At 38.5% G+C, this 11,862-nt stretch overlaps 1 protein-coding gene across 3 annotated transcripts in view; it reads left to right on the forward strand.

Moving 5' to 3' along the window:
* Window positions 1–10,763, forward strand: part of LOC107737354 (dnaJ homolog subfamily C member 14-like) — a 15,259-nt gene extending 4,496 nt beyond the window's left edge. For 2 of the 3 annotated variants that reach the window (XM_016548831.1, XM_016548832.1), the window contains exons 3-8: window positions 1,404–1,502; window positions 1,584–1,690; window positions 2,197–2,316; window positions 2,421–2,581; window positions 2,678–2,780; window positions 9,357–10,763. In XM_016548831.1, the coding sequence (XP_016404317.1) occupies window positions 1,404–1,502; window positions 1,584–1,690; window positions 2,197–2,316; window positions 2,421–2,581; window positions 2,678–2,780; window positions 9,357–9,660 (894 nt within the window). In that variant the 3' untranslated portion in view covers window positions 9,661–10,763. Of the gene's footprint in view, window positions 1–1,403; window positions 1,503–1,583; window positions 1,691–2,196; window positions 2,317–2,420; window positions 2,582–2,677; window positions 2,781–9,356 lie in introns of those variants that run through there. The other variant, XM_016548833.1, reaches the window with a different exon arrangement.
* The last annotated feature ends 1,099 nt before the right edge of the window (window positions 10,764–11,862 follow it).

The following is an 11,862-nucleotide window of genomic DNA, read 5'->3' on the forward strand; positions in this document are numbered from 1 at the left end:
TTTTTCAGGATTCTTTGATGAATAAAAAGTTAAAAAGAACAGCATTTATTCAAAATATAAATCTTTTCTAACAATATAAATCTTTGCTATCGCTTCTTAACAATTTAACACATCCTTGCTGAATAAAAGTTTTAATAATTAAAAAAAAAAATTTAATTTCAAAGAAAAATAAAGAATAAAAGAAAAAAGAAAGAATAAAAATTTACTGACCCCAAACTTTTAAACAGTAGTGTATTTTGTTAGAAAAGATTTCTATTTTAAATAAATGCTCTTCTTTTTAAAGGGGTCATATGATGACAAATAAATGCAGCCTTGATGAGCAGAAGAAACTCCTGATTCGATATCGATTCTCAAAAGCCGCGAATCGATCTTTTCCGGTGATGTTTACTGTTCATTTTTTAGAAATATCAATACCATTTGTATTAAAACTATATTCACTGAATGTAATCAAAAAATTGAATCGAATCGAGAGCTTGCGACTCGAAATTGAATCGAATCGGGACATCTGAATCGATACCCAGCCCTACTCGGATGTATATCAGCTCACAATATGGAAAAAAGATCTTTCCCTACTTCCTTTTCATCATGAAGTATTATCCGATTAATAATGGATAATGTACAGTCAGCTTTGTGATCCATCTGAGGGTTTACTTTATGATTAAAGACTGACTGACTGATTGTGCTTTATCCCGCTTACACAGTTACTTATCAAACAAGTGTATTCATTGACACAAAGTACTGATGTGAGTTTATTTTATTACTTTAGAAGAGAGTGCAGAATGATAGGATAGACCTGAAACTAGCACAGCTGAGTAGGAAATGTGCGTGAATATACCAAAAAAATTGACCGATCACAATCAAATACCCTGGAGAGGCACATGATGATATTGCATTCATGTCATTTTAAACTGACACCTAATTATGACAGCACTCTGGCGTTCATCTCTGAACTGTTTTCGTCCTCAGACACAGAGTGCTGCTTGTTGTTGTCGATATACTTAAGTATTATATTATTCACTTCTGTGTGAACAAAGCAATCTAAAGGCTGGCATCATATTTCATAAATTGACATATCAAGCAGAAATATGTAGAGGTAGCTGCAAAACTACCTTCATTTTTTAGTTGCCATGTTTAGTTGTTCTTGCATGACATCACACGAGTCTGAACTTTTATAAAATCCATTTTACAACTTTAATGGTATGTGTTTGAAAGATATATATATTTTTTGCTATTATTTTGTGGGGACAGAATCTGTGCAAGCCTGTAATCATTCAGTAAGACCTTTGAAATGTTGAAATATTAATGTGTTGCTTAGTGATTTTGGATACTGTATAAAGACAGGTAACGAATCTTTGAAACTAAGGTGCGCCTTAACTATGTTATCAACTCTTGCTCTGGTACAGATCCCTGAAGAGGAGTTGGACCCATTTAATGTTCTTGGAGTGGATATTCATGCCACTGAATCAGAACTCAAGAGAGCTTATAGACAGCTGGCAGTACAGGTGAGATGACAGAAAATCATTGCCCTGAAAAAAGGGATGAGTTATTGATTTGTCCAGGTTTAATGTATTGCTTGTGTACAGGTTCATCCAGACAAAAACAAGCACCCAGGTGCTGGCGAGGCCTTCAAGGTGTTAAGAGCAGCGTGGGACATCGTCAGTAACCCAGAGACTCGGCGAGAGTATGAATTGTGAGTGCTGTTAGATAAGAACAAGTAGATTGATCGTCATCCTAAATGAAATGTTTTTTATGAAGAAAATGGCTTCTGTTATTTTGCATTGTGACAATATTTTCATTTTGACAAACACTTTTACCTACACATTCTTATTCTAATGCAAAACTATTTTGTTCTCTTAAAGCCTTGTGCTGTGCTAAAAATCCTTTACCTAATTTGGTGTTCCCTGTCAAAAATGACCAGCTTTTTTATAAATAGCTTGAAAATCTCTCATTAATGCTATATTATCATTTAATCTTTAAAAAAGCCTTTCCTGGTCAAAATGACCGTAACACAACTTGAAAAGTTGATGTAATGTGGAAAACGTCGAATAGTTGTATCTAATAGTTGTATGTCTGTTGTATTGCATTTCATGCTGAACTTAATATTACTCAATATTACAAGAATTTTTAGAAAGATGACCTGTACACGTTTCATATAACTATGAAAGGCGATTTTATATTTGGGTTCTGTGTCTGCAGGAAGCGTATGGCAGCTACGGAGCTTTCAAAGTCCATGAATGAGTTTCTGACCAAACTGCAGGATGACCTGAAAGAAGCCATGAACACAATGATGTGCACTAAATGTGAGGGCAAGCACAAGTGCGTATTACTGATCATCGTTTCAGTCTCGGCATTTCATACAGATCTTGTCTTGTGTTATATGCTGCGTTTCTACATTCATCTGAGCTTGGTCTCTTCCACAGGCGCTTCGAGATGGACCGCGAGCCTGGTGAGGCCCGATTCTGTGCTGAATGTAGTAAGTGGCACAGCGCCGAGGAGGGAGACCTGTGGGCTGAATCCAGTATGCTGGGACTGCGCATCACATACTTCGCCTTCATGGATGGCAAAGTCTTTGACATCACTGGTAGTTCATTCACATTCCCACTCTCGGATCGTTGCTGTGTTCATATGTTGTATGCATATGTTCAGATCCTTGAGACACATCTCTATGTTCACACAGAGTGGGCAGGCTGTCAGCGTATAAGCATCTCTCCAGACACACATCGCGTGCCATATCACATCTCTTTTGGCTCTAAAGGTAGCAGCGGAACCAGCCGCCACAGGTAACCGCTTTTTCCCAAGGCTGATGATACACAGGGCAACTTTTTGAGCAATGTTGCCGTCAACGGGCAAGCAGGTTAGACACAGGGCCCAAAACCGATCTAGAGTATCCAGATAGAAATTTGTTACCCGTTCTCAGTGAGAAAGTGCCCAAACAACATTGCTCAAAAAAAGTTGCCCCTTGTATCATCAGCCTAAGGCCCTGTTTACACTAGTGCGTTTATGTTTTAAAATGAAAACGATCCTCGTCTACACTGGCGTTTTCACTGCGTTTCAGAAACTATCTCCGTTTACACTACACGACCGAAAACGCATGTCACATGACCAGTAATGCATGTACAACCATAGATATGTATAGGTAGATTCCCTATTGTTTAGATGGCGTGCTTGGAGCGGTCGAATGAGGCTTCTACCTATACATATCTATGGGTACAACTATGAGCATGATGTTATTGTTTACACGGTCGTCAAGGATACGCAGAGTGAATGTGGGCAGCCACGCCATCGTTTTCAAAAGTCTCCGTTTTGCTCCGCGGTTGCATTTCAGTGTAAACGGAGTTTTCAAACTAAAACGGGGTCTGCAGCGTTTTCAAAAGTCTCTATTTTTGAGGGTCGAAAACGCCGGAGTAGTGTAAACAATAGGCGTAACCGTAGCAAAAGTTAAAACGAAAACGCACTAGTGTAAACGTAGCCTAATAAGAAGTGTTCTGTCCTCAGACCATTATGACGTCATCAGCTGTCTAAAGACTATTATGACAACATCAGTTATTCAGAGGCCATAATCAGCATTCCAAATCTATCTGACAGTGATGATATCATAATATAATGGAATGCTGATTATTCTATCAGTGCAAGTCACTGGGAAATTTGCCCACTTCTGTCTTTAATTTCTTGGAAATCTAAAAAGGTAACACTTTACAATAAGGTTCCATTTGTGAACATTAGTTAACTACTTGGGCTGTGTGGTAATGGTTAAACAATTGAGCGATTATTTTGCTCAAAAATATAATAATGGTTAGGAATCATGTTTATTGTCATTTTAAGCTTTTGATTAGAATTGTTGCACTTTAAACTCACATGGTTTGCTTGCAGATTTAGTTGAAATCTGAATCAAAGAAAACAGACTGGCTGTATTACACTTTTATTTGAGCAATGTAGAGATAGTGAGAGAGCGCATGCACACGGTTGCCAGGTTTGGAAGATTAAGTAAACCACTGGGCTGAATATGTTTTGATTTATAAATGAATGTATCTATTTATGTCTTCTTTTTTTTTTAGTTTGTTGAGGTTTGCTACCAATGCAAAAACACAAATTCCAAATTAAAATGCAACATTTTCAGGATAAATAACCAGCAGGCAAATGTCATATGATTATGCTTAAAGGATTAGTTTACTCCAGAATGAAAATTTCCTGATAATTTACTCACCCCCATGTCATCCAAGATGTTAATGTCTGTCTTTCTTCAGTCGATAAGAAATTAAGGTTTTTGAGGAAAACATTCCAGGATTTTTCTGCGTTTCAGAAACTATCTCCGTTTACACTACACGACCGAAAACGCATGTCACATGACCAGTAATGCATGTACAACCATAGATATGTATAGGTAGATTCCCTATTGTTTAGATGGCGTGCTTGGAGCGGTCGAATGAGGCTTCTACCTATACATATCTATGGGTACAACTATGAGCATGATGTTATTGTTTACACGGTCGTCAAGGATACGCAGAGTGAATGTGGGCAGCCACGCCATCGTTTTCAAAAGTCTCCGTTTTGCTCCGCGGTTGCATTTCAGTGTAAACGGAGTTTTCAAACTAAAACGGGGTCTGCAGCGTTTTCAAAAGTCTCTATTTTTGAGGGTCGAAAACGCCGGAGTAGTGTAAACAATAGGCGTAACCGTAGCAAAAGTTAAAACGAAAACGCACTAGTGTAAACGTAGCCTAATAAGAAGTGTTCTGTCCTCAGACCATTATGACGTCATCAGCTGTCTAAAGACTATTATGACAACATCAGTTATTCAGAGGCCATAATCAGCATTCCAAATCTATCTGACAGTGATGATATCATAATATAATGGAATGCTGATTATTCTATCAGTGCAAGTCACTGGGAAATTTGCCCACTTCTGTCTTTAATTTCTTGGAAATCTAAAAAGGTAACACTTTACAATAAGGTTCCATTTGTGAACATTAGTTAACTACTTGGGCTGTGTGGTAATGGTTAAACAATTGAGCGATTATTTTGCTCAAAAATATAATAATGGTTAGGAATCATGTTTATTGTCATTTTAAGCTTTTGATTAGAATTGTTGCACTTTAAACTCACATGGTTTGCTTGCAGATTTAGTTGAAATCTGAATCAAAGAAAACAGACTGGCTGTATTACACTTTTATTTGAGCAATGTAGAGATAGTGAGAGAGCGCATGCACACGGTTGCCAGGTTTGGAAGATTAAGTAAACCACTGGGCTGAATATGTTTTGATTTATAAATGAATGTATCTATTTATGTCTTCTTTTTTTTTTAGTTTGTTGAGGTTTGCTACCAATGCAAAAACACAAATTCCAAATTAAAATGCAACATTTTCAGGATAAATAACCAGCAGGCAAATGTCATATGATTATGCTTAAAGGATTAGTTTACTCCAGAATGAAAATTTCCTGATAATTTACTCACCCCCATGTCATCCAAGATGTTAATGTCTGTCTTTCTTCAGTCGATAAGAAATTAAGGTTTTTGAGGAAAACATTCCAGGATTTTTCTCCATATAGTGGACTTGAACAGGGACCAGCAGGTTTTTCCAAATTGCAGTTTCAGTGCAGCTTCAAACGATCCCAGCCGAGGAATAAGGGTCTTATCTAGTGAAACAATCAGTCATTTTCTAAAGAAAAAAGTCTACTTTTTAACCACAAATGCTCATCTTGCACTAGCTCTGCGATGCGCGTCCATGACTTCACGCATTACGTAGTCACGTTGAAAAGGTCACGCGTGACGTAGGCGAAGGTACCGACCCTTATTCCTCAGCTGGGATCATGTAGAGCCATTTGAAGCTGCATTTAAACTGCAATTTGGACCTTTAACTCATTGGTCCCTGTTGAAGTCCACTATATGGAGAAAAAAACTTGACAATGAAATTAAAATATTTATTAATCTCAATGTTCATTTTTACCATTTACTAATACAATAATAAACTAAAATTGTATGTGTTCGTATTATTTAATATCTGAGCTAACATGAACTAACAAAGAACAGTTGTATTTTTATCAGCAAACGGCTACAAGTAGTCATGACAAAAAAAAAGAAAGTTGAAGTTAATTTTGAACATAAAAATATGTGGGTTGAAATTACCCCTTACACAATAGACACAAAAGTCTTTAAGAAGCACAAGTGCGTATTACTGATCATCGTTTCAGTCTCGGCATTTCATACAGATCTTGTCTTGTGTTATATGCTGCGTTTCTACATTCATCTGAGCTTGGTCTCTTCCACAGGCGCTTCGAGATGGACCGCGAGCCTGGTGAGGCCCGATTCTGTGCTGAATGTAGTAAGTGGCACAGCGCCGAGGAGGGAGACCTGTGGGCTGAATCCAGTATGCTGGGACTGCGCATCACATACTTCGCCTTCATGGATGGCAAAGTCTTTGACATCACTGGTAGTTCATTCACATTCCCACTCTCGGATCGTTGCTGTGTTCATATGTTGTATGCATATGTTCAGATCCTTGAGACACATCTCTATGTTCACACAGAGTGGGCAGGCTGTCAGCGTATAAGCATCTCTCCAGACACACATCGCGTGCCATATCACATCTCTTTTGGCTCTAAAGGTAGCAGCGGAACCAGCCGCCACAGGTAACCGCTTTTTCCCAAGGCTGATGATACACAGGGCAACTTTTTGAGCAATGTTGCCGTCAACGGGCAAGCAGGTTAGACACAGGGCCCAAAACCGATCTAGAGTATCCAGATAGAAATTTGTTACCCGTTCTCAGTGAGAAAGTGCCCAAACAACATTGCTCAAAAAAAGTTGCCCCTTGTATCATCAGCCTAAGGCCCTGTTTACACTAGTGCGTTTATGTTTTAAAATGAAAACGATCCTCGTCTACACTGGCGTTTTCACTGCGTTTCAGAAACTATCTCCGTTTACACTACACGACCGAAAACGCATGTCACATGACCAGTAATGCATGTACAACCATAGATATGTATAGGTAGATTCCCTATTGTTTAGATGGCGTGCTTGGAGCGGTCGAATGAGGCTTCTACCTATACATATCTATGGGTACAACTATGAGCATGATGTTATTGTTTACACGGTCGTCAAGGATACGCAGAGTGAATGTGGGCAGCCACGCCATCGTTTTCAAAAGTCTCCGTTTTGCTCCGCGGTTGCATTTCAGTGTAAACGGAGTTTTCAAACTAAAACGGGGTCTGCAGCGTTTTCAAAAGTCTCTATTTTTGAGGGTCGAAAACGCCGGAGTAGTGTAAACAATAGGCGTAACCGTAGCAAAAGTTAAAACGAAAACGCACTAGTGTAAACGTAGCCTAATAAGAAGTGTTCTGTCCTCAGACCATTATGACGTCATCAGCTGTCTAAAGACTATTATGACAACATCAGTTATTCAGAGGCCATAATCAGCATTCCAAATCTATCTGACAGTGATGATATCATAATATAATGGAATGCTGATTATTCTATCAGTGCAAGTCACTGGGAAATTTGCCCACTTCTGTCTTTAATTTCTTGGAAATCTAAAAAGGTAACACTTTACAATAAGGTTCCATTTGTGAACATTAGTTAACTACTTGGGCTGTGTGGTAATGGTTAAACAATTGAGCGATTATTTTGCTCAAAAATATAATAATGGTTAGGAATCATGTTTATTGTCATTTTAAGCTTTTGATTAGAATTGTTGCACTTTAAACTCACATGGTTTGCTTGCAGATTTAGTTGAAATCTGAATCAAAGAAAACAGACTGGCTGTATTACACTTTTATTTGAGCAATGTAGAGATAGTGAGAGAGCGCATGCACACGGTTGCCAGGTTTGGAAGATTAAGTAAACCACTGGGCTGAATATGTTTTGATTTATAAATGAATGTATCTATTTATGTCTTCTTTTTTTTTTAGTTTGTTGAGGTTTGCTACCAATGCAAAAACACAAATTCCAAATTAAAATGCAACATTTTCAGGATAAATAACCAGCAGGCAAATGTCATATGATTATGCTTAAAGGATTAGTTTACTCCAGAATGAAAATTTCCTGATAATTTACTCACCCCCATGTCATCCAAGATGTTAATGTCTGTCTTTCTTCAGTCGATAAGAAATTAAGGTTTTTGAGGAAAACATTCCAGGATTTTTCTCCATATAGTGGACTTGAACAGGGACCAGCAGGTTTTTCCAAATTGCAGTTTCAGTGCAGCTTCAAACGATCCCAGCCGAGGAATAAGGGTCTTATCTAGTGAAACAATCAGTCATTTTCTAAAGAAAAAAGTCTACTTTTTAACCACAAATGCTCATCTTGCACTAGCTCTGCGATGCGTCCATGACTTCACGCATTACGTAGTCACGTTGAAAAGGTCACGCGTGACGTAGGCGAAGGTACCGACCCTTATTCCTCAGCTGGGATCATGTAGAGCCATTTGAAGCTGCATTTAAACTGCAATTTGGACCTTTAACTCATTGGTCCCTGTTGAAGTCCACTATATGGAGAAAAAAACTTGACAATGAAATTAAAATATTTATTAATCTCAATGTTCATTTTTACCATTTACTAATACAATAATAAACTAAAATTGTATGTGTTCGTATTATTTAATATCTGAGCTAACATGAACTAACAAAGAACAGTTGTATTTTTATCAGCAAACGGCTACAAGTAGTCATGACAAAAAAAAAAGAAAGTTGAAGTTAATTTTGAACATAAAAATATGTGGGTTGAAATTACCCCTTACACAATAGACACAAAAGTCTTTAAGCTCATGAGAAACCCATTCAGTCAGGTGTACCCAGACTGGAAATATTTTTAATATGCAAATGTTTTTATAATATATCTCATAATGTAAGTGGTATATGTTGCCTATATTTGTAGCATTTACTTGCAAGAACTTGCACATGCTTCTTATTTTTTTAAACTAGACTTGTGCAATTTTTTTTTATTTGTCATTGATCAATGTACAAAATGGGGTCTGTATTTGGGCTGGAAATATAGAAGATGTAGAGTTCACGTCAACACTTCAGTTTGGTGTCAGTACACCAAAGCATTGCAGAAATACAGCCTCAGATCAGGATTGGCATCAACTTTGATGACGAGTTGTACAAAAACAGCATGAGATATGAAAAAGCTCTTAATAATAGAGGCAGAGACCCAAATTTGCTGCGGTTAATGTTCAGGCTGTCTTCTATCTGTGTGTCATATTTCATAACTTTCCCACATGAAGTTCTGTGGGCTGCCATAGACTCAAGAGCAGAAGACGACGACTAACAAAAACACAAGGTGCCTGCTCACTTTTGGCGCTTGGCTCCTAATTACTGGCCTGTGTGCTACTGTAATGACAGTCTTCATGTTAAACTGTGTCCTCCAGATCCGCCCCAGAGCACGCAGCAGGTGGAGGCTCACCTGCAGACCTGCAGGACTTCTTCAACCACTTCTTCCAGGGTGGAGCTCCCAGTGACATGTCTGCTAATGGAGGAATCTTCCCAACAGGAAACCCGCCGCCTCATTCCTCCGGAGCAGCTGCAGGGACTTCAACAACGTTTTCAGGATCTTCTCCACAAACGGGGTTCTTTAGCCCAGGGGCCCAACGAGGCGACCCCAGCGAACACTGGACTGACGGAGGAAAGCCCCCACGCCGGCGCAAGAAAGTTCGCAAGCCATTCCAGTGCTGAGGAATGCAATGTTGTGCAGAGATGGAGCGCCGTCTGTTGCCATGTTTTGACATGATATTGGCCAGCTAGTGCAACAAAACGAGGACAGAATCTTTTGACCTCTGTTGAGCATTTCAGTGTTGGCGCTTTGAAGCTTCCTGATACAGAATGAAATGGCAACATCAAATTTCGTAGAGGGGCAAGCAAAGATGGATGCAAGAAGAAGATCTTTGCTGTTTCATGTTTGAAGTCCTTTTTTGTTTTTATCGCTCTTTTTTTTGGACACAAATTAACCTACATTCAAGCATTTGAAATAACGTTCTTTCAAGAAACAGAAGGACTCATGAGTCATGAGTAGATTTTCTGGTGTATCTGAAGAATAGTTGACCCAACTTTAAAAATTGTCACTATTTACCCACCCGCATGTTGTTCCAAACATTTACGCCTTTTATTTTTGCTTATCACAACTTTTTTTCATTACAAAGGAAGTATAGAGATTTCCCAACATCATAAAAGTAGACCATGTGACTTGTACTTTTCAAGTCTTCTGAAGACATCAGATAGCTTTGTGCGACAACCAAAAAGACCCAAATTAGCAATTCACTGATTATGTTCTTAGCTATTAAATTTGGCCGAGGTTTGATGTGATGGATGCATGATAACCAATGGTGTTTAGTATTCTGAGCTTCAGTGGAGGGGAGCATGAGCAGCGGATAAAACGTTTTTTTTTTGTTTTTAGATTGACAGATGTGGTTACTATGAACCGCATGAGATTCTTAAATTTCACCAGAAGGAAAAACAGTGGTAGAGTTTGAAACGACATGAGGGTAATAATGGCATTTTTATTTTTGGGTGAAGTTGAAAAATGTTTCTGGTTTTGTCAGGCTTGAAATGGTGAATCTGATGGAAAATCTTCATGATGTGGCTGAATGTTTTGTACCACGTAAGGATTAATGTAGAAGTCACACGCAGACCTCAGGGATGACTTTTTCTTCATCTGCTACTAGTGAGAGAACAGGGAAAGGACGTATGTTCCTGGGATTATCGTATAGAGCTCATGCAATCCAGAGCAAGCATTTTACCAGTTACTCAAGCTGTTCATAATAAAACCAGATTTTTTTTTTCTTCTGTTGTTTAAATCACTTGTTTAGGAGAGAATTACTTCAAATATATACAAACATTTTACTGTACAAAAAAAATACACAATATGGCTTAATAATCCACAAATTGATCATCAACTGTTCATGTGATCTGAATGGAGCTTCAGAAGATTTTTCAAATCAAATGCTCTTGATTGATTTGGCTTATGTCTTTGTTCATGTAGTGCATCTCTAGAGCTGGAAGAGCCAATGTGCATTGTATTTTAGAGAGGGGGAAAGAAATTATTGAAAATTTGAGTTAAAGCACAAATGTAATCGTGTGTAAATCTTATATGTCTAAATGCATAGATTTGCATAGAAGTCTAAAAATGGGTTTTGATGTGAAAATCCCAGAGCCTCCCTTTAAGAGGAAGTCCTCTTGTCACTTCTGACCACTTTTTTAACACTCAGGAATCATTTTAAAAGAAAGTTGCTTCATTCATGGAGCCATCATTCCAGGCCAACAGATTCATTAGTGTCCGAACCTGACGTAGTTATTTGTTTTTCTTTATTTTCCAGTAGACACAGTATACTTTAAGACACAAGACTGTTTACCCTCTGTACAGCCGGACTTCATAAAACCGTACTAATACATGCGTGTTCAGTTTCATGTGTTCTCAAGTTCTCGGAGATGTTTCCGGAACTTCCTGTTCAGTTTGACTTATTACTTGTTGGTTCAGACTACACGATATTTTTGTCGGTCACGATAGTCACTGTGTCAGATTACACGATTTTGACTCCTAAAATCTTGTGTCGTGTCGTGGACAAGAAACATGTCAGACTACACGTTGCTTCCCGACCATTCATCGCGTGCCGTCTTTAATGACGCGCGTGATGTCATCGAGAAGGCGGAACTAGCGACTGACTTCCGAAAACAAGAGTGTAAACATTGCTGAAGCGCTTCCGCTATAGTTCGCCAGCATTTTTCTTTCTTTGTTCTGTCGTGGTAGTCCCTCAATGACACATCATACAGACAGGAGGAGTACTGTTGCCACAGCTCCACGAACCTTTCCTCCATCTCATAATTCCACCTAGCAGCACCATCATCTCTCTTTCGTTTCGCCATGTTTGAAACCTGTGTATG

Source organism: Sinocyclocheilus rhinocerous, unplaced genomic scaffold (assembly GCF_001515625.1).
Source record: "Sinocyclocheilus rhinocerous isolate Xijiao unplaced genomic scaffold, SAMN03320098_v1.1 scaffold133, whole genome shotgun sequence".
NCBI lineage: Eukaryota > Metazoa > Chordata > Actinopteri > Cypriniformes > Cyprinidae > Sinocyclocheilus > Sinocyclocheilus rhinocerous.